The sequence below is a fragment of the Paramormyrops kingsleyae genome, chromosome 17, assembly GCF_048594095.1.
Source record: "Paramormyrops kingsleyae isolate MSU_618 chromosome 17, PKINGS_0.4, whole genome shotgun sequence".
NCBI lineage: Eukaryota > Metazoa > Chordata > Actinopteri > Osteoglossiformes > Mormyridae > Paramormyrops > Paramormyrops kingsleyae.
The window spans coordinates 4778196-4801820 of record NC_132813.1 but is presented as its reverse complement, the minus strand read 5'-3'; the positions used below and the strand labels follow the sequence as shown (position 1 = coordinate 4801820).

The 23625-nt window shown below is 46.4% G+C and overlaps 1 protein-coding gene across 4 annotated transcripts in view; it reads right to left on the bottom strand.

Moving 5' to 3' along the window:
* Positions 1–1288: 1288 nt before the first annotated feature.
* Positions 1289–23625, bottom strand: part of LOC111849333 (protein C-ets-1) — a 38357-nt gene continuing 16020 nt past the window's right edge. For 3 of the 4 annotated variants that reach the window (XM_023822121.2, XM_023822141.2, XM_023822149.2), the window contains 7 exons: positions 13840–13959; positions 12647–12847; positions 12353–12424; positions 11892–12137; positions 9996–10253; positions 5660–5778; positions 1289–5070 (listed from right to left, as the gene is read on the bottom strand). In XM_023822121.2, the coding sequence (XP_023677889.1) occupies positions 4855–5070; positions 5660–5778; positions 9996–10253; positions 11892–12137; positions 12353–12424; positions 12647–12847; positions 13840–13959 (1232 nt within the window). In that variant the 3' untranslated portion in view covers positions 1289–4854. The remainder of the gene's footprint in view (positions 5071–5659; positions 5779–9995; positions 10254–11891; positions 12138–12352; positions 12425–12646; positions 12848–13839; positions 13960–23625) is intronic. The other variant, XM_023822132.2, reaches the window with a different exon arrangement.

The following is a 23625-nucleotide window of genomic DNA, read 5'->3' as shown; positions in this document are numbered from 1 at the left end:
GGGATCGGGGCAGGTCCAATTTACCCCCGCAGCCCAGGCAGCTCTCCAGAGAGGAACGGGAAATTTGGACTTGCACCACATCAGAATGGGTCATCGTGTTCCACACGTTTTGTTATTAAATCATCTTCCAGTTCAGGTGGAAAAAATCTGTATCACAATATCTCGATACTGGGAAAGGTTGGGGATTCTGGTTGAGTGAGATCAATGCCTGTGACGGTCTTGTCATTAAACAAAGAAAAATAAATATTGAAAGCAATCATTGTATTCTCTGTTTCAACCTCTTAGACACTTGTGGGCAGTGGTGGCTTGATGGTTAAGGAAGCGCACTTGTAATTGAAAGATTGCAGGTTCGAATCCCTGACTAACAAGGCACCACTGAGGTACACTGAGCAAGATACTGCCCCCAAGCACTGCTCCCCAGGCAGCTGAATTAGCTGCCCCCTGCTATGTCACGAAAGTCACATAGGGGTTAAATGCAGAGGACACATTTCGTTGTTGCGCACTGTGTGCTGTGGTGTGTTGACACTGATCACTTAATTCTAATTACCCTGAGCATCATAAGCAATACAGGGCATGGTACACTCTGAAAGTCAAGCATTTAATGTTTAACTCCCAAAAAATAAAATAACCATTTACTGTACCCTTTAAATCCTCCTTGGTCTACTTCAAACAACACCAAAAGAACTGAGGTCCTTTTAAAAAATAAATAACAACCAGTACTTCAAGGACAGCATCCCAGCATAAGTAAGCTGACAGCAGAGCCTCTCCTTGAATCTCTGATAGCACTTTAACAGTAATGCTGTTTGGTGAGGAAGTGAGCCCTCTATCTCACAACCTCCTGTGTCCATCTCACAATGCTGAGAATATGGGGTCTTATGTATCAATGTCTGCATGTGTCCTAAGTGAACATCTGGCATGTTCATCCTTGCACATGTATCTTAATGCCTTCCATTGTCAAAATGCTTTACCAGTGTTCATAGAGTGGGCATGGAATGGAGCTAAGTGCTTATTAAACTTTAACAAATCACATTAATCAGAGGCATGAATAAATTATGCTGCGGATCATAACCCTACAATGGTTAGCAACCGTATCAATTCATCTCTCTTGGTTTCCAATGGCATTTAAAGGGCACCAGGTCCCTATTGATGCTTTATACTGGTCAGGTGTCAAAATTGCAGGAATGTGGCCTTCTATGGTGGGGAGATCTTTTGAGATCAGTACTCATTTTGACACTTCAGCCGCTCCTCCCCAGGCAAACAAAAAATGAAAACACACCACACAGGACAGTTCAGCATTTTCTCACATATATTTCTGTAACATAACAATTTAGTACAATAAGAATAGACGCTACAGTTTATAAAAAACCTTCCAGCAGAAATCAATGATGGGCCAGCATCAGCCTTTTCTTACGTAACTGTTTTGCAGACAGGTCTTCAATATTTTGTTCATTTTCTTATGTATATAAAAAAGAAAAATCGCTACATTTATTTATTCCCACCTCTACCTTCATTTCCTGTTAAAGCACCAGCTGTCTGCATCTTATATTTCAAAGTTTATAAAATATAAATTATTTGAAAAATATTCAAATGTTCGTGAAACAATACTTAAAAAAGATCTCAATAACATAAAAAATACAGGAACACTATAAAATATACAAAAAACAGGAACAACAGTAACATCAACGACAAAAATTCCTTACGGAATACTAGGTGGTATGCATTTAAATACCACAGATTATAAGTGTGTGTCTGGATGAGTGTGTGTGTGTGTGTGTGTGTTTGTAAATGTCAAAATAAAGTCCATTTAACATGATCCGTGCAACACAATGATTACAATATACATAACACTGAGGGTACACAATATGATTTTCTCACTGATAAGGTTTTGTAGCCAGAGAAGCTACGTCCTATAACGCAGATGATTCTGTAAAAAGACAAAGAATTTTTATTTAGCCCAAAGCTGTGGATGGCACAGTGAAAGCAGTTATCCAGAAGGCCAAACCTCCACACCAGTGCGTTTCACATAAAACACTCTTTGGAATGACAGAATGAACAAAAACATATAAGGAATGAAACAACTGCATGTTTATCCTAGCTCACACCAGACAAACTTCTTTTGTTTTCAGAGGTTCAGTATGTATGTTCGGCAACATGTGTGTAAACGGAAGATGTCAGGATCGATCCATAAACAGGGGAACCACTAAAGATTTCTGATCCCCCCCCCCCCCCCGGCATCCTTTATGTAACCCCAGTTCATAAAACACAACCGGATGCAACTAGCAAGTGTGGAAGTAAAGCTTTTTAATCTCACCCATGGCAACAAGTATAAATGGATTGTCCGGCAGGGAAATTTAAGGCCTATCATTTATTTGGATAAAATCGGGAAGAAGACCATCCTTCACCTACAAAATTCCAGCCCCTGTTTATGAGAGAGTGGATGTACATCATGACCATTTCTGACATTTTGTTCCCTAGCATTATCTGTTTTGTTTGTTTTTGGATTGAGCTCCTCCTAATAGATCATATGAAATACAATCTGTACAAACAGACAACTGCAATGGTATTATAAGCACAACAAGTGACATTCTGCCATTGTAAACAATAACATTTTTATTTTAAGATGATATTTTAAGACTGGCTTTTCCCAAACAGTCTTCATACAGTGATATTCCCATTGAGCGGCATCCTGACATGGCCTTTCTTTGACTTTATCCGGGGGGAAACCTGGTCTTGAAACATCTTGTTTAAATTCAACTGCTTTGAATCAATACATAAATATGTCAGTAATGCATCATCCAATCTCAATAGAATAATGTTTGGCCAAAAAAAAATCTGACGTATCTCTCATAAATCTGATAAAACAATGTCGCTTTATACTTCATACGTCCTCGATATCGACCAAGATGCATTCCCCTCAAAAACGTTCTCGTAGCTCAAGTGTTCCTTCATACTGCTGTTTCTTTAACGCTTATTAGTAGAATCGGCTAGCTACAACAAAACAGAAGGGTGAACGCTTCGGATTTTCAGTCCACCAAATGCAGTCCTTAAAACCCCAATGGCCAAATATGTATCCAGACCGTAGGGCCATTTCCCATCCATCTATTTATGAAGTGAAGCGGACCAGCAAATACCTCGTAATTCGCCCTGACTCCTTTGACGCCTACAGTCTCTCAAAATATAGAGCAACTCTTTTCAGTATCCCCTTTTCAACCCATTCTGTCTGTTTACCTTCTCATTCCAGGAAAAACCCTTGGGTTACAATGGCCAGTCTTGCTCATTACGACTTTAGGCAACTTAACTCAGTGTAAGATGAGAGACGCTTATTCTTCTCCCAAGGTTATTGAATTTCTAATATAAACTGTAATACAGTACATTCAACCTACGTTCCCAGTCCTTCCTCTGTAACAAATACCTCAAGCAAATGGCTCGCAATTCAATTACAGCCCTGATTCAATTAAACGAGCAGGGTTTTCCTTCGCCTTTGCCTCGACTTTTAAGATTTGTCACTTTTCAGGTTAATTTTCCAACATCATTTGCTGATTTCAGGAACTGTTTTGCTGCAAGAAAAAAAAACAAAAACTGCCGGCTGCTAAAATGCTGAAAATGTAAATGCAGGTAGAATTAGGAATACTATGCTATATTTTACGGCATTATCACACCTCTGGTAGCAAAATAAAAAAATTATCAAACATGAGCTTCGCCATCCACGTACTGCAGCTGTATGACATGAGGCGGCTGTTAAACTGGGCTATTCTGTGACACAGAGCTCCTGACAGCTAACCCATGTCAACAGTATTTCAACCCTCACATAACCTGAAAGCCCGAGGATGCGTGTGGAAGCCGTTGAAAAGGCCAACAAGGAAACGACTACAAGCTACTTTGCAGTGAGTGCTGTGTGTGTGAGTGCATGTGTTTTAACGCTGAGGGAATATGTTTGCAACACGAAGGCAACTGCTGCAGTCAAGAAGCAAAACGGCCACTTTCAGTTGTGGGAACTGGCCTCTCTTGAAATGACTAAGCATGTTTTCAACACATATGAAAATGTCAGTGGCAACAGAAGCAAAAATCAATTGTCAGATTATCCCTCCATATAGGGCCAGAATCGACAAACATTTATAATTTTACAGTTTCCTACCCCCATAAACATAAGATCTTCTGGGGGAAATGCTAGCACACACCTACATAACATGGAATTCATCAAGACAGGAGTTAAAGAAAATAATACTGGCACAAACTTCTAGTAAAAAAAAAACAAAAAAAAAAAACAAAATTCGACAATGAAACACTTTTTGGATCTCGGCTTAGAGCTCTGCCCATGTTCTGTGTGCAGAGAGGCTGCAAGTATGTATATATCATATACTTTATATAGTTCCTCTGAAATTTTGGCAACAGTTATCGTGGCAGGAACCGTTTCGTCCCGGACCTTGTCCATCTCGCCATCTTCCACTTTTTTCCTGCTCCCCTCCATGTCAGTTGCTTGTGCTATTAAGCAGAATTGTCGTCTTTTTTAACCGATAGCTGTCCATTTACCTCGAGCCACGATGCAATCTCTTATTTACACGCATATGCATTTATATGTGTCTACAATCTATGTGTCTATAAATATATGTACGAATATTGTTTTCATACACGTGGTCCTGGGTGAATGAGGCTAAGGCGAGGTACGCGACAGTGGCAGAGCCATTTCGCTCGACGTCGTTGTCGCAAAGAGCCCAAACAGTAAAACTGGCTGGAGCTATGCGTTAAAAAAGACTTTGGATTGGTCCCAGCACGCCCACCAGTCTGCACATAAATCCTTCTAGCACCCGGTATCTAACCCCCCTCCCACACCCGGTGCGCCCTCCCAGCCCCTCCTCACTCGTCCGTGTCGGGCTTAACATCCAACATGGCGTGTAGCTCCTCAGGCGCGTATCCCAGCAGGCTCTTCAAGTCGCAGACGAAGCGGTAGACGTAGCGCTTGCCCGACGTCTTGTGGATGATGTTCTTGTCATAGTAGTAACGGAGACCCCGGCTCAGCTTCTCGTAGTTCATCTTGGGCTTGTTTTTCCTCTTCCCCCACCTCCGGGCCACCTGCGAGAATGACCGACACTTCATCACACGGCGTAAGCAGAGACGCGGCCGAGGGGCGAGACACACAGTCTCTAACATCTCAGCTATCATCTATAGCTATGTGGGAAATGAGGGAAAAATGGTACCCAAAAATTTCAGGGCCTTTTTGTTCCCAGTGCGGCAAGACCATCAGTCAGTCTGATGTTATTTATTACACAAACAAATTGTGCTAAAATTCTTCTGCGCACGTCTTTCAGAAGGAATATAAAAGTGGAGAAATTGCACATTATTTTCTAATACAGGGGAGATGGATTTTCATTCCTGAGGTCTGTCAAAGAAAACAATCCAGAACTAATGCTAGATAAGAATACTTCCAAATGTGCAAATCGCAAATAATCAATATGATTGTAACGGATGTGGAAATACCTTATTAATGCTCAACTGGATTAGCAATGAAATGTAACTTCATGGAAACTACATGATGATTCTGTAGGTCGTTCAATAGAAGGTGTGGGATTGACATTTGTCTAGTTAACGAATGCCGCCTTCAAAGTATAAACGTTCCCCTTTATAGCCCCACCCCGCTAATCGCCGACCCTCGGCCTCTCACCTCGTCCGGGTCAGAAAGCTTGAACTCCCATCCGTCTCCCGTCCAGCTGATGAAGGTCTGGCAGGACTTGTCCGTCAGAAGCTCCAGGAGAAACTGCCACAGCTGAATGGGTCCGCTGCCTGCACGACAGAAGCGGAATGATGGATCAGAACCATCGCTTAGCACAGGGAACCATTGGCTGGCTACCCAAGAGCGAAACGTCCAAAGTGCAGCAACCGAACACACGACTACGATTCATTACCGATCCTTTCATAATAAGCTAATAACTAGTAAAACAATGGAACATTTTCACTCAGATCCACTTATAAATACAATATGTGCTACATGTTGACAAATATATATGCATTCTTTAAAACATGTCATCTCTATAGTCTAATGGGTATGTAATTTATTTCTATACTTTTTTTCTAGTTTCCTCCATGCCATATAAATTCCATGAGGACAATGTCACTCTGGCTAAAAACTGAAAAAAATGTCTTCATCAGAGTGAATCCGGGGAATGCCTGAAATGAGGACTGATAAATCAGTAACAGAGCAGTCTCTCCGTAAGCATCTTGCTGCTGGACCTCCGTGACGCCTTGGTACGGGTCTGGTTAGCATCCCCCTCGTTCTGGGAAGTCCCATTTCACCAGAACCGGAGGGATCATCCACTCTCACAGGGAAACTGCATAATCAAGTGTTTCTGTGTTTACATGGACGCTGATATTTTCATTCATTCGTTCATTCATTCATTTTGCAGTCCCCTGGAGCAATTGGGGGCCAATGGTCTTAGTTAAGGGCCATTTGTGGGGCTCAATGGTCACTTTGCCGGACATGGGATTGATGACAGGTACAGCATCCTAACCCGAAGAACCAAAGACTGTCACCGTGGCGCTGTGAGAGCAAGTTATTTGACCCAAGTTATCCAAGATAACGTGAGGATAGGTCAACATGTTCTGTGTGAGACTGGCTGCAGCATCTCCATCGACTTCGACGCATATAAATCCCAGTGGTGGTTCTCTCTGCTTACCACAGGTGGCAACTGTACAGGCGAACCGGCACCTTGTTAGCAGATCTATCTAAAGCCATGATGCATCGACTACACTTTGCAAACGCCTTGCAAAAGTATTGAAGGCTTTAATGCGTGATCTACACAGAACACCAGGGTGGATTCTAGCAGGCTGTCATCCAAATTATGCCAGCGATTATCCTGAGATGCAGTGGCCTACCTTGACATAATCAGGAGACAGATACTCTAATCAGAACCCGAGCTAAACAGTAAGGAATAAATTCAGTGGAGTCTTTCAAGATAAACCATGAGATTTCTTGCACAGTTTTGAAATTTCCTCTACTGCTGTTTTGCAGTGCTGCCCATGTCTTCTGATATGGTGACTTTATCTACAGCCTAACTGCACCGCTTCACCCCTAAATCACAATCCAGCAGCAACTAGCCTAATCTATTAAAGGCCCGTCCAGAATTACCACTTCAAAGGTCCTCCACCGGAGCGCAATATGAAGAAGGAGCGAGATCATAGGGCCAGGTTTGTGCTTGCCACAGCATTTTATGTCCTACTTATTTTTCCTGGGTTAGCTCGCCTCGTAAAGGTTTAAAAGCACGTCCCCTTGAAACAGGCGAGACCTGGGCTCTGGTCTGGCACGGAGGCAGCCGTCGTTCATTTTCTGCTGCCCCGTTTCCTGGCTAGCAAACCTCACGGCGGTGTTTCAGCAGACGCTGGCAGCATGCAAAAGGAAGAAGAAGAAAATGAATAAAGCTCACGGTGCATGTTTCTCCCGGGGCAGGTGGTTTCGCGAAGCCGTTAGCCTAACCAGACCAAACGAGGTTGTGAAAGTACACCGGTTCAGGCAGTTTCTGGCCGTTCCTCTTCGAGGTGACAAACAAGAAAACCTCACGGCGAAGGCAATGCCTCAGCTATCTCTCACCTTTCTTATCGCCCTCCGATCTTGACGAGAGACATACTTATGCCTGAGTTTGCGGTGCAGCGACAGGAAATGGAGGCTTATGCTTTCATAAACAGTTATTCTGATTATTATACAAACGTATACGTGTATGTCCCGCATTCAGATGGCTTATTGTTGGGAAAACGATGTCGCGTGTTTAAGTTTGGTGACATACACAGTCATTTTTGGCCGGATAACAATTTACACTATAAAACTACACTAACACTTCCCCAGAGTGCTGGTTTCATACCGCTTTCCTGACACTAAATGTCTGGTACTAAACAATTTACCATGAGGTTTGCTTCCAGTGCTGCCCACACGCTTAATGCTTATATTCATCAAATCTCGGCTGCTTCTCTTATATAAACTGTCACTGAAGTCATTCTAGATTTCTGACAAATGTAATCATCCGTTATCCTAAGTGGAAGACCTGCATTATTTTGTTGTGCTGTGTTTTAAGTTGATTTTGAGGCCGTTCCATCATGCAAAGGCATTGCAATGTAAACAATGTGTCCTGCAGAAATTATTTTATTAACTTTTCTCATTTATTACGTGACTATTTGGTATATCATGGTAACACAATCAAGAAGTCCCAACATTGTAATTATATCTTTATTATTGAATTCTAGGCAAACCATGATGAGGATATAAGTGTCCAAAGCTATAGGACACCATGATCGGCTTTGATAGTTCTAACTTAATTGTAGTTTCTTGTAAAAAGCCAAAGTGTGGTTCTGTGTGGTTGTTTGTTTTTTACTTTTTCATCTTTACTGAGCATTGTGGGTTATGTAAATGCATATTTTGTCTGATCTGACGCTAATACCTCAGTGTATACTGCATAGGTCGGTAAAGCAAAAAAGGTAGACCAGCAGACAAGCCAGGAGAAAGTGAGAGGTACAACAAAATCTGAATCAAACGCAGTCGTGACGCAAATGCAAAAACGGCAATCCCCCTCGTCTCTGCCCCGAATAACTTTGTGACTGAATTTTCAGATGATTAGTGGCGGTCCTTAACGGAATGTTAGGGCACCAGGCTCTCGGCTGAGAAAGTCATCCCTCTCACCCGTCGCCACCCTCTCCCCTTTCAACCTCTCCTATGACACTCAACACCCACCTTCTTGCCCCATCAGGAAACAGAGGGTCTCAGCCCCTGTTTCTAGCTCTGAGACGTTCTTGGGTGCTACACTGAAACCAAAAGGGTGCCAACTGAAATGAAACAGCCCAAGTCACAGAGTCTCTGTTATTCAGGAAATTCTAATGTTATTGTCCTGCTATATAACACATAAACAAAAAAACTACTCTTCCCTTAAAGTATGTGGTCAAATGCCTACAAATAGGGTGCATGTTCCATGAAAACACAATTGCCAGTTTAGAATCCTCAGAATAAGCTCAGCCAAAGTAGTATGTAAACACTTCTAACAGTGTTAGCATAGCTAACATAATAGTGCTAAACATTTTCATCCACCTCACTAATACCTTTTGAAAAGGTTCAAATGTGCTAAAACGTCTTCACGTTGCTGGGCAATGCAGAGCATAATAAGGCCTTCATGTAGAAACCAACAAGGAAAACATGTAAAATCTCTCTGTCAAGCTGACGAGCAAATGGTTGGGAGTTTTTAGATAGTAATCGAGTCCCTCTCCTTTTTGCTACAATCTACTATGCAGGTTGAAAGAGGTCCTCTGAGATAAATTTACCCTCGAGTGCAAAATGTACAGGCAGGTATCATTTAGGGCTGCTGCAGAGTTGCCAAGACAACTTGAAAAATAGGTCGAGATGTGGGGGAGATAAAACCAGCATTCGAAAGCTCTTCAGGGTGAAGCAGAGTGAGGACAAGACACGGCAAAGTTTTGTTTGTTTCCTGTAATGTACCTGGCTTTGACAATCTAGATTGATTAATCTAGCTTTCTTTTCTTTTAAAAAGATAATCTGATGCGGCAGATGTCTAAAGTAACAGCATCATGTACGTGTTATCAAATGTGACCACTGGCTGGGTATGTGCTGCTTCTCCAGAAACCTGCATCTTAACACAATCCCTGCCATACTCATGCTGCACAATCGCAGCACGAGCGTAACTCCTGAACCGAGGCCCCGCAGTATCGCAGTCTAGTCACAACTGGTCCATAGTGAACAAGAGGAGAACAGTCAATACAGATGATTTCTGTCGTGTTGATCCTCTATAGCCCAAGAAATACATATTAGCACATTAACTGTATCATTTAATAATGTGACTCTTTAAAGGAGGGACTCCTTAGCATTCTGTAGAACTTAAACCACATCGCTATGTTGTCTGTGAAGTTTTTGGCCGGGAACTCATTAATAGGAAAAGTTATTTTTTAGGTAAGAGAAGATTTTGTAGTAAAGAAGCTTGAATGAAACATGAGTAAGGGGCAGGTCGCACCTGTGTAACCAGCAAGGGCGGCAGCAGGGATAACAGGCTTGTCTTTGTTGAGGTCGGACCGCTCCCTCACGTAGTCCTTGAAGGTCCCCTTGGGCTTGTGTAGCGCCGCGGGGTATTCGTCCACCACCTCGAAACTGTCGTACGAGGGCACACGCTGCAGGCTGCCAAAAGACGACTGGCTACTCCAGGACTGTGTGAGCCGGTCACAACTCTCCAGGCTGTCCATGCTCTCGAAGGAGTCCTGGCCACCAAGTTTCCCTGGGGGGGGGGGGGGTCACAAAGCCATTCATGAGAGGTATCCATCAACCCAAGCCGCCGACAACCTGAAATGGTGGAGTAAAAAATGGCGGAACTCCACGAACAGCACTTATTCACCTCACAGCCCTACTGGTGCTTGTGATCAATATTTTAATACCATTATGAATATTGCTTAATATTAAACAATGGCGTCATTCTTGCAATAAGTCATCGATGAAATTCATTTAAATCAAAATCCAGAAAAGAGCAAATGCATGCTATTCTTCACCCACAGCATAAATGTACTGTAAACTTGCATATTTCCTGTACTTTATTTCATTTCTTGAACACACATAGAAATCTTTTAACTCAAATCACTGAGCTGCTTTGTGTTTTCTTTTTTTTTCCAAACTTTGCAGTCGCAGTGGAACAGGGACCAAGCTGGAGGTAATTTTTCACAGAGAGGGAGTGAACAAGCCACCCAGCACGGTGTCCCAAACCAGCAATTGTCATGCAAAGACTTTGTCGGTTCGGATTGGAAAGACTACGGGACATATCACTTCCATTGGGCCAATCAAAGATAAAAAGCTGCATTTTCTACCAAGTTCTATTTAAAGCATTAAAACAACGGCATGGCAAAAGTGAATAAACATGCTAGTCTGACGATGCCACAGTCATTTCCATCATTCATTACAAATAAGCACTGGGCGAGATTCGCAGTGAACAGTCCAGTTATCTTTATTTCCGCACTGCCTTTTTAGATTAGAGTAACTCAACGCTTATCCGTGGGATGGGACACGTAGAAAAAACAAGGCTTTTGGAATTATTATTTTTGTTTTGTTTTGTTATCCGTAGGAAGAAATTAACTGAGTGTAAGAAAAGAGCAGAAAACTGGACCACGCTGCCCCAGCCGTCTTGACGCCCTCCACGTTTCCTGAGAACTTGAAAGCTGCACACCAGGCAGACTTGGTGAAGGCGCTTAAAGGTTACTGCGCCTCTGCCACTTTACATAAAGGCCGGAGCCAGAGTGTGGCTTAGCGAGCTTCTCACTTTGACACAAACAATTCAGTTTTCCCCGCACAGTCAAACGGCCGAAGTGGTTTTACCCCAGCCGCAACCAAACCAAAGAGCATCTCTCTCTCTTATGGCTTGCAGTGCTTCCCCAATGTGGCTTGCCAAAGAAGCAGGCGTGGCCCCTGTCGAGCGGGACGTGTGTGATCTCACGGGGCCTCTGCCGCTGCAGAAAAGTCTGCTGGCGACACGGTTTTTGCCTTGTAGCTGACTGTAGCAGCATCTGAGCCTAAATTCTTATAAAAGGCCCCACTTCTGTTTAGTTTATGGCAAAATGAAAGTACACGTAATCTTGTGGGCAAGGGGAAACAGTCAGCTGTGGACTTGGCTGATGTATGGAAAACATCTTGTGGTCAACACTGTTCACCTCATTGTGCCCAAGTTCCCTCTCCTCATTGGTCGGTTGGATGTACTTTTTGTTTTTTTTTAAACCCACGGAAACTCATAACACCAAGTAGAGATCAAGTCCTGCTGACACAAACTTCAGTTCTCTGTTAATTTTGCAGCCTCAGCATTCAGACTCACATCTATACGGAGCCTAGGGCACAGATAGTGATTGGGGGGTTGGTGGAAGTGGGCGGGACTTACCTCTACTGAGACGGCCCACGCACATGTTGTCCGGGGAGATGACTTCCTGCTTGATGGACACGTAATCCCCTGGCTGCTGGCTGAGTGGGGCGTCCCGCAGGATGACACTGGGGTACTCGCTTTCATACTTGAGCGTCAGCAGGTCCTCGGAACTGATGGAGTGCAGCGTCTGGTATGACTCTGTGATGAATCCAGGCTCCGAGTATTCTGAGGGGGGAACGCACTGTGGGTGCTCACTGCCATAATCTTGAAGGAAAGAGTGGGGCGGGGGGACCAGGAAGGGTGCCACTGATCTTACTCACAGTAATTTTCATGGAAGACAATGAGTCAAATGAGCTCTTGAAGAACTAGGCAAGTATAGCAAGATCTAACAGGGCCTCATTTATTAATACTCATCAATACTGGAGAATAGTGTCCCAGAAACACAGATACAATAGTGTGTAGCTGAAATTCATACTTACTGACAAAGTAATCTGAGGTATAGCGAGATTCCTGGAAGGAGGTTAGGCTGTTGATGGGAAAATGCTTCACATCTACATCAAGACAAAAATGTTCACTGTTAAGCAACCAGTCGTTTTCTGTTCTCTATGAATCTTTGATTACTGACAAAATGACTGCGCTGAATCTGGCAATAAGAAGTAAGCAGAAACGGGTCGATCTCACAAAAGCTGGCCTGCAAAAAAAGACCTTGGCCTCAAGCCGACGGCGGTAGTGATCCTGCGGCGAGAACCACGGAGTGGCGATGGGCGCCGTACCTTTTTGAAGCATCTCTAAATGCTCCCAAAGGATGTCCCCGACGAAATCCGGAGCCAGGTCCAGGAAGCGCTCCTTTCCCAGCGCACAAAGGCTGGCGCCGCTCATGCAGAACTTGTGGAAGTCCACGTTCTTTAGGCTGAATTCATTCATGATCCACATTAGCCACTCGCGTACGTTGTTCTCCGTCCACTGCCAGGGGTCTGAGTGAGGCAGGAGATGGATGAACGTGGGAGCAGCAGAGGTGTGATATTTTGCATGTTAATGAAGCCATTTTGGAAAAGATTACAAGACTGCAGGGCGGCTGCCTGACTATTGCTGTTAGTGTTGATGCACATCTGCATTCATGAATGTAGGGGAGCTGGAAGGAGGAGCAACCATAACACTGGACCCTAAACAAGTATATGTATGATCTATGCAAGTCCTGCTAGCTGCTAATATTTTTTCTATTTTATGCATATACAGTACTGTGCAAAAATCTTAAGAAGTCAAAGAAAATAATCTTTAAATGATCTATATGTTGGTGTAAAATTGTCTGTTAAAGTCTGTTAAAGTGTGTCAGCTTAGCAATTTCAATTGGCTAATTAATACCTCATTGAGTTATTTGACTAATTAAGGCAATTCATTAATTGAGCTGGTGGAGAATTTTAACAAATACAAGGAATGACTGAGGAGAGGTTTGGGAAGCAAAGTGGTGTTTGTCCATCTTACCACGTATCAGTAACTTTCAGAGAACAGAAGAAAATCTTGTTTTTTTTATTGTGTTAATCTTAATGTGCATATATTTCTCAAATAAATATGAACATTTTCTTTTATCGCCTTTTTCACAGTACTGTATGTTAGTGAAAAGTTAAATAAAAATTAGTTGCACAGCCTGATACTCCTAAATCATTTCCCACCTCAACACAACAATCCCCTTAAAAAATAAGGGCATTTTAAAGATTCCTTAAAAATGAACAAGCATCCAAATTCCAGGAGTGCCTTTAATTTACTTCATCGTCACTTTAATTAGCTTCATATTTAACAGTGGCACCGAGGATGGCTCTCTGTTTCAGGCAAGCACCTCCAACCGACTGAGACACCGACCAGGTTAGTTTACACAGGAAATTCTCAGCAAGCATTATGGACACGTCGTAATGGACGGCAGCAGGGATAACAGTGTGACAGCACTCGAGGTCGCCCCGGCTTTTCGCACCTTTGGGTATTCCAAGACGCTGCTGCTCCTTGGTGAAGCCGCTGAAGGTCGCTTTCAAAGCCTGGGACATCATCTCCTTGCTCCCTGGGGTGAGCAGAGGAACATCGCCGCACTCAAGATCTGTCCGACAAGGGAAAGATTCTCCTGTCAAACAGTATGCACTTCCACATTTGAAGAAATCATCATAACCTGGAAGCAGCTTCATAGTTACAGTCTCTCGAGTAAATCGGAATTCTTTACAGTTGCAAACGCAAAAAAAAATCCCCCTTGAAGACGCCGATGTGTCCAGAGACGGGTTGGCCTTGCTTATTTGCTTTGGGCTTGACAGTACATGTTGTCAGGCCAGCATGAGCATGCAGGGTAGTCTGACATCTGACCCGGTAAAACCCTAACCTCAAAGACCAGTGCTGGCTGAAGACACATCATGTATGGGTCAGAACTGGGGGAGGGGAAGGGCAGATACTTATCGGTGAACTGCAGTGGCCCTACCACCCTGGTTACGATGTTCCCCCCCCCCCCCCCACAGACAGAGGGGACACTGTAGCCCAAGCACTACAAGGGTGAAACGGCTGGGGTCAGGGGTCTCGGAGGGGAGGGGGTGCATGGCAATGATGTCACCTCCAGTGATGCCAAGCTTCGGCCTTTGTGACACACAGTCCACTGTTCTCTCCCATTAAGACACTGGGCACCCAGTGGAAGACAGAGGCCCCTTTGATGGGTTAAACAGGGCCTGGTGGTTTCCGTAGATTCAATTAGCTTTGCTGGTCTACATGGAAACCGATGAGCATGTATGGGGTGCATGGCAAAGAAGCCCCCAGGGTGGAGAGGGGGGGGCATTACAATGGATTGACCAAGAGCTGAAATACCCATTTCAGACCGCAAAAAAAGGCAGAGACAGAGACAGAGATCATCGGCTTCCTCGACTGAATGAAGCGAAGCCTCCGAGCCTCATTGATGGACTCATGCTCCGCTCCTCCGGCTGGGAGCAGCAGTGGGGCCGTATCCACTTTCACTTCAGAAGGATGCTAATGCTACCTCTAAGAAGGCCAGGAGACGGCTATCATGGGAGGCTTTGAGTAACCGGAGCAACTCCAGGAAGCCGGCGCGGAAGGAAAAAGCGCTTAGAGATCCGCCGTGAAAAGCCCAGGAACGCAGCAGGTGGGAAACCCCTCCCTCATTGGCGGAAAGAGGGGCACCTCGGAGAGGCTGTGGAGACTGCCAAGGATCTTATAGTTTGTATACATTTTCACCAGCACCCTGTCTTGAAACACCAACAGCTGTGTCACGTTTACCCTCCTGCTGTAACCCAACCCCAATGGCGGAGTTCATTGACTCAGACCCTGGACATCGGCACGCCGCATTATGCAGGCGACGCAAATGGATGGGCCTGAAAATGCTCAGCAGCGTGATTTGATTATCCCGAGATGTTCCCCTCGTTCCATTTAGAAAGTCTTAATTGCGCATTAGGGCTCTCGTTTTATTGGTTTTGCGTCGAGCATCTCCGCGATACAAAGGGACCCATTTTCACATTAACATCTCAAGCATATCTTTTGTCCGACTCCTTACGCTGAAAAACGAATCTGGGGCCGCCTTCCACTCTCAAAAGCGAGGATGCTGGGAGAATACCCCCCTGTTTTTATTAAGCCAGAAATCTGTAAATGAAATTGCTTCCTAGCCAGAAATGAATACATGAAATGTAACTGAACTTAACATAAGCTAAAAGATTGCACATATGTGCTTTTGAGATCAAACAAAACATATATATCTCATAAGGAATTAGAGAGTGGCCTGGGGTACGTCGACAGGTTCAGCTGGAGAGACAGAAACCCGGGTCCCCTCCCCCCGAATAAGACGGAACCAGCTGCGAAGAGTGAGGACATCTATGGCTCGGCTCATCTGTGAAATGGATCGAGTGTGTCTGTGCTTTCAAAACCCACTCCCCAGCAGTGTGCTGCCCCCCCCCCCACCCCACCCCCCCAGCTGCAGCCTCCCGCTCTCCCACGCAAACCCGAGCTGACAGCGTGGGCTGGAGCTGATGCTATGTATTTTGTTTCCAAGCCCCCCTCCCCATCTGCTCTTTGGTTAGCCTATCATCAGCCAACGTGCAAAAATAAATATTAAAATTTAACAGCAAGAATAGCATTTCTAACATTGTTGTGCTAATTATGTTGTCACCTGGCAGATATTATGCAATGTAGTTTCTTCTTAAGCACTTCTATAGATTTGCCGTCTTTCATTAGACCTGATTCAAAAATCAGTAAACTAGCCTAACCTAGACGGTCTGGTGGTGGAAGGGAACTCAGATGTTTCTTTGTTGAACGAGAACAAATACTCAGAAAGGCTAAAAGACGTTGAGGAGAAGTTTGGGAACCACTTGTGAAATGGGCATTGAATAAATGCCTGGTCTGTACAGCTTTATTAGGGACGCCCTGTATCTCGCGCAGCAATGGGCTTCTGTGAACCAGACTTCTAACCTGATTTTTGTTTTTTTTTTCTTTTTTCTCAGAATGAAAGTCCATTAGCAGGCGAATTTGATGTTGTAAGACAGAGTAAAGATGAGCTTTCAATGACTCACACCATCCCCGGGGCAAAGGGGTGGGGGGGAGATCAGACAGAATATTTGGCCCTCTTGTCTTCATTCATGTCCCTCCTTCATTATAAGTCTTGTCCATTCTGAGGATCGGCATAGGGAGCGAGACAGAGAAGTAGACCAGACTAGATCAATTGCGTTGGCTCCTATTTACCCCCCCTTGAGAGCCGAGGAGACAGAGACATACTTCTCACTCCCGCCGCTGGGTCTAGCCACTCACTCCTCTCTTGTATCCTTGCATCACGTGCTTCTGGCAGCCTGCACACAACCAGGGCCTAACTGGGACGGCACCAGGCCAGACCAGGCAGTAAATACCAAACCCCTACTGCCTATTCTTCACAAGCAAAGAAGATACCACACATCCCCAGCTGGCCCACCCTTTGAGAGCCACCTATGCAACCTATGACTTGAAGCACCAGTAGAAGCTACCGGTGGCTGTTTCTTTTAGGTCAAGTTTCACAAAAAACGCCCCCAGGTCGCAACCCTCCTGCCCCGCATCCGTTTACCGTGACAGCGGGAGATATTTACCACATTCTGCTATCCTGCCTGCCATTCTAGTCCCACACAAACCCGGAACACGTCCCATTCTAGACCATCACCCCACAGAGCAGACTCCCTGGCGTGCCCGAGGAGTCTGCTTGCTTGTGGGGGGGGGGGGGGGGGGGGGGGAGGGTGAACACATGAACCAAATTAGCGGCGACAAAGGCCATGCGTCTCAGCCGGGGTGTGAAATCGTGATTCCGCAGTCTGGCTGTGTCTCCAGTGAGGGTTGGGGGCTGGCAGGGGGGCGGGTGACCTGGGTGACCGGCGGAGTGGTAATATGAACTGATCACAAGGCAGCGATGAATGGGAATTCTTCAGAAATCTCCTTCGCTGACATCAGAGCGGAAACATCTCATTTGACCATGCTCATTCTCAACCCGGCGACCAGATGATGCAATGGCAAGCAACTCAGAAACAAGATGCGGGGAAAAAAAATAAACACACACCATACATAGTTGCATGTCATACGCATGTGTGAATGTCAACAGCATAGGGCGCTTTCCCTGGGGCAGCAGCACTCAGCTTTGCGTCAGGATGGCGTCTGTAGAGCCTTTGTTGTTTTTGCCTCCCAGCGTGTGACTCCTATGGGCAGTGGGTGCCACTTCTGACGCTTCTCGTAAAAGAAACGTGCAAGAGACACTCTGCTCCTCACCAGTTAACGCACGAGCAAGAGGTTAAATCGCTGGCCGTTTTCGTGTCCAAAGGGTCCCGACCCAGGTCAACCTCTCCACCAAATCTGTCTTGAATTATGTGGACTTTCCCTGCTGGGGTCTCAGAGCAGGGCTCCCTGCTCAATCACTCCCCAACCCCACCCCCCATAAAACCTCCAGCACCGCCACCACCCCCATCCGGACGTAACGTCGCTATCAGTGGGGCCCTTTGATAGCGATCCTTATCTTTACCAGTCTGGGAACGCGCCGCAATAAACCCCACCAACGTCAAGCGAGTCCATTCAGCCCCGGGTAGCGTGGGGGGGTGGGAGCCAGCTGTGAGAGGGCCGCTTGTTCTCTGGCTGTTTGGATTTCCATCTCAATATAGAGTCCTGGACAGGAATAGTAGAAGGCCTTGCTTCTTATGATCAACTCCCCCCCCCCCGTCGTAGTGCCAATGCCCAGAAAGGCCAGGCCATCTTCTGAGGTCACATACAGTTAAAGTCAGGGCTATCCCGCCCTGAAACACTGCCCTATTCTTAGCCTTCACCACTGTCTGCTGGATGGTCTGCTCCTCTCTACAAGGCCGCTGTTCAACGCCTGCAGCATTATGACTGGGCTAGGATGGTGGAACCGGAACAGGCACAAGCCGGAAGCACCTCTATCTGCCATATCCACGAAGTCTGGGTGATTCTAGGCAGTGTAGGCGCATCGGATCGTCTCTTCGCACGTTAACAGAGGGAAGATGAAGACATTAGCCATTAGCCGTTAGCCATTAGCCGCAAGCTGTTGCTTACTCAGTCCCCTCAGGGGGTCCATGAAAATTCCCTTCCCTTCCAAGGGGAAAGTGCGTCCCTTTTCCCGAAGATGACGTCAGTTGATGCGTCAAGGCAGCTGCATTTTCTTGGAAAAGCAGCACAGGTTCTTTGCAGACCGGCACCTGCCTCCGCGATGACGCTTGTGACCCACAAGCCATTGGCCACCAAGACATACCATCACCCTAAGAAGGTCATGGATGAGAGAGAGCAGAGAGGCAGGACATGGACAATCCCCATGGTGACAAATAGGGGAACATGCAGAGAACCAGGTTCGTGCTCAAGACAAGACAAGGCAAGAGAGTTCCAGCAGTGTGTGGACTGTACATCCTCTGTGGACCATGAATTACATACAAGGAGAGCATTTCCAGAATAACGTCAAAAATCGTGCCTCCAAGCCCACGGTGCCATGATATCATTACTTCAGTTAGATCTGGATCCCACCCTGGGCCAGGAACAACTTCCCCAGTTGTCCCCCCAAGATGGCGGACTGCATCACCTCATCAGACAAATAAAGAAATTGATCATGATGTAAGCAGACTATACCAAAAATCGCTTCGATAAGCAGTCGCTGTAACAATCCGTCAGGTCAGTCTACGCCAGGCAGGTATGTGTACCAGTTCAAGCCAGTCTGTAATCGACCGTTAACTCTAGCGTCCGTGCAGTCGCCGTAAACAGTCACCATGATAAGCCTAGCGGACAAAAAAAGAATCTTAGTTTAAGAAACTAACGGCAGTGTTTAGGTGTTGAGGTAAACACATGGTGAATTGGACAAACTGTTTATGCTGTCCCACAAAAGTCACCCCCCCCCCACTGCTGAGCCAGCCCTAAGCACCATTGCAACACACAGTTTCCTGAATGCAAGGCCAAATACAGCGGACAGAACAGGGTATCCGGCCTTCCTGGTCACGTAGACTAAAGACTCCGCCTATCCCACAGACAAAGGTCTTCCCTGACTTGGGGGGGGGGGGGGTACAGCCACAACTAAGCGAGAGATGACCAATGAATACATCACCACAACCCCAAAAAAAACACAGTTTTAGAGTCGCGTACCATGCATTCCTATGAGGGGTGGGAGTTTTATATTTTTGAAGACACATCTACCCCCATTGTCCCCTGGGGGGTCCTGTTTGTGACACAGCAGAGCAAAGCATCATTCAGCCCATGAGACCATCTCATACTTTCCGGACGACGCATAAAAATGTACCTCATCAAACTCACGCGGCTAAACACTGACGCCCAAGCGGCTGTGAGCAAGTTTTACGTGTCAGAGCTTTTATCCCTTTATTTTAGCATGTAAACATTTCCAGCCGGAGGAACCGGCAACGTCGTCGTTTATGAGAAAACGAAAGAATTACTCTTCTTTCTGCCGGACATCGTAAATGATGTCACAGTCATGTGGCCAGCAGCGCATCTCCCTGGCCCCCTCTGGACCCCCCCCTTCGTCGTCAGGGAGGAGAATCTCACCCGTGAGCTAGGAGTGGATCCTGTTAAAAATCTGCTGATGTGGAAAAGGAGCTGGGAGTGGGGTGACGACTGCAGCTGTATGCATTCCCCAACACGACCCCCCCCTTTTGAGCAACATGTGCGTCCCATTTAAATGTGCGTCACCGGCGCCCAGCTTTCCGTCACGAGGGTCTACCGGGCGGGTGGGGAGACACCATCGCCTCCTCCCTCATCCTGTACCCAAAATGCACTGGGGCAAAAGGGACCACCTGTGATCCGCGAATGAGAGAACAGGTCCCGAAGTGTTTACAATCATTCAGCGGGTAGGGTAGATGTGCAAGGCGTGGGGGGTGAAGGGGTACGGATTGTCGAGTCAGTGACTGCTGTTCTTGGGGCCATTTCAAGATCGTCATCCTAATCGCAAAACCAGCACAGTCGCTGATTATGAAAACAGGCGTTCCGGGGAATGGGAGGAGAGCGGGGTGGCACGGAGTCAGTACAGGGGTTTCCCGGAGGTCAACGAATCCCGAACGTTGACGGAGACCCGGAAAGAAACGCTCGACTGGCCCGTTAGGAGGAGGGAATCAGCCCAGGCACGGAGCTGCCATTTTCTGAGAAAAAAAAATCAGACCCAGGTGGTGCAGAGGGGTGAAGGCGGGGCGTGTTTGCAGAGGGTGGGGGGACAGTGGACGGGTGGCAGTGGGGGGCGGGCGTGATGCCAGCTACAGGACGTAACTCACCAGCGCATTGCATGCCACAGGAGCCGTGACTCAGTAATTAGCCACACCGGACGGCCCAGAGGAGGCACATCAGATGCCACTTTAAGGGCTGAGGTGATGTGAGACAGGCTGATGTGGACCACAGGGTGGAGGGACGGGGTGGGGGCTGGGGAAGCAGTTAAATTTAAAACCTTCCCCGTCTGCTATTCTCCGGCGAGCGGCATGCTATTTCTGTTGTTGTTTCTGTGTTTTTTAAGAGGCTTCTGGGGGCCGTCTCCGCATCCAGGAAGGCGATTTTGGGAAACGCAGCCAGGCCCTCGAGACACGTACAAGCTTATCGCTTCCGGCGTGAGAGCAGGAAGGCCGCGCCGCGCTCGGGGCCCCCGAATCGTGCCCTCGCTCCCAGACGCGAGCTCACACGCCGCCTCCGTTTTCCCCACACACGGATATAGCTGAAGGTAACATTTCCTTTTATGACTAACCTTTAAAAGGCGCTATAAAACTGAACAGTCACCGAGCAGACATGCCAAATGGGAATACAGCCTTGAATGTCCACAGCTGGGTCACCAGGCAGCAGCACACATACACAAGCCCCGCCCCCCCTCAGGTATCCAGGGGGGCAAACTAGTCACCGCCCCCCAAACCTCTCCCGAGCAGTGTGTAATATTCAGGACTTTAAAGTGCCATGAGGGGGCACCCTGTGTTCACAGTGAGGCCTCCAACAGGACAGTCAGGAGAAAGCAGTGTAGAAGGTGCTGATCTTAGGAGAAAAAAAAAATCAATAAAACTCACTGCATGGTTCAACTGCATTACCTCTGAAACTCTCGATACTAAAAACTACTCAGGCTACAACCTATTTTTTTCCTTCCCCTTGGGGGGGGGGGGGGGGGGCTGCAGGCCACATCTGAGAAACCAGAAAGGTCCAGTGTTGTTTACTCAGCTGCACGTATCCATGTGAAATCAAACGAGAATCAAACGAAAGCCGCACTTTTTTCTCCCTGGGAGTGACAGAAGCAGCACACTCCAAACGGCACGCTCGACCCGAAACCCTACACCCGGCCCAGCCGGGCTTCCACCAAACTGGGTCCACGGTTTGCCAGTTCTGTTCTGGTGCTTTAGTCGGTTACCTTTGCCCCTCCCCCATGTACTCCCCCCCCACCCCGCAAAAGATTCCTTATGGTCGCTGAACCCTGTCAGTCCCTGAAGAGTCCTCCACTAACCAAACACGGAGGTTCTCCACCACTGACGTGGGACCTGAGTGTACGACGCATGACCAGGTGTCATCGCTCTCAGCTTCCTATGTCCACTGTTATGTTGGACACTGCTGGAAGGTGCTGGAAGGTCCGCCTCACTTGATTACTTTGCATGGTCACCAATCTCATTTCTGCTATCTGTCCCAAAAAGCTGACATATATATATTTAAAAAGACAAACACCATTCTACTTAGTTTTATATATGTTTTTAAACTCTGGTATCAGGTATTTCACACAAGTCTCTTGTTTTCTGGGACATATACCCGCCTTTACTTTCAGATTTACATCTGCACTGAGCATGAGCTGATCACTGCAAGCCATGCATCCAGGACTGTCACTGTCAGTTTGCAAGTGCTGCAGCTGTACGACCCAGCCTAGCTAAACTCGAAACAACTGGCCTTCAAAGACTAAAGAGACACGGCAAAGGTTAGAAACGCCTTGTCTCACTCCGCCTTCTGAAAACGGAGTATCTGCTGTGGTTTTAACGTGCGCCGGCGCGCTAAGACATTAACCTCTGAAATGCTTCTGTAATTTCAGACTGATCTATTGGACAGTTCTCAATCCAGGTCACCTGACGTTAAACTATGAATCTGAAATTTAAATCTTCATTTTTTTTTTCCTGCCGGGAAAATTCTGGAACATTCCAATCTCCTGTAACACTACTGTGTTTTTTAAATTGTTTTTTTTCTGTCCATGCCTCAGTATGCCATGTTTAGAAACCTTACGTATTTATATTCCATTCTGTTTAACAGCACTCTCTGCACTATGACCGAGATCGAAATTGCATATCAGTGCATTATCCATGCACACTACAGCTGAAAATGCCAATAAAGGTACTTTGTCTTTTGACTTCACACTACTACCATGCTTTTTTTTTTTAACACACTCTGGGAACTTTCCAGCTAACCCACTCCCCCCGCCCCCGCCCCACCCTCTATCATCTACATCCCTTCTGGAGCTCATGAAGAATACTATAAAACAGACCACTGGAACCCTGACGAGACATGAATTTGAGCTGCAGAAGTGGGTGGGCCTAGATCGCTCGAGAGAATGTCGGCATTATGTCACGCACGCATGCACCTGCGTTTCCATACTACTGCGTGAGAGTTAATGTGCATGTCTGCTCAGGAACTGCATGTCAAGTACTAGAAATCAGGCCCTACCAGACAGCCCTTGCACCAGTTCCCCTGCGTGTGCATGACACGGGTATTAAATGCTCTGCTAGTTTTGCATTTGTACTGACACCTTGCAAAGATGAAAGGGACCTAGCAGAAGATGCTCAGGAACCTCTGACTGAAAGGCATTCTTCATTAGAGACATAATTATTTAAAGAAACGCACATGTGCACCAACGTGGCGTTCGTGCTTCCCTATACATATACCACAAGTCTAAGCTTGACCATAACTGAAGAAACCGCAGATATCACACGTATTAGCCCATATTACACACTGGACCGCGCAACAGGACCGTGCTGAAACAGAGAGGGGGACGCGTTCCAGGGATGACTGTGCAAAGATGGGATTTTTAGCTAACCCCACCACAGTATGGGCACCAGCACATTCGCACGTGTGTGTGTGTGTGTGTGTGTGTGCTCACTCATCTCAACCGCATACTTCCCTAGCTATCCTGAGCATACAGCCAGACAAACTGGCCGCACGCTGGACGCCATCGTCCGTGTCATCCCCTACATGGTTTTACGATGTTAGCTACACGCTTTCCTCCACTTCTTGCCCACTCCCCTTCCTGTCATTGTCGCTGACCCCCCACCCA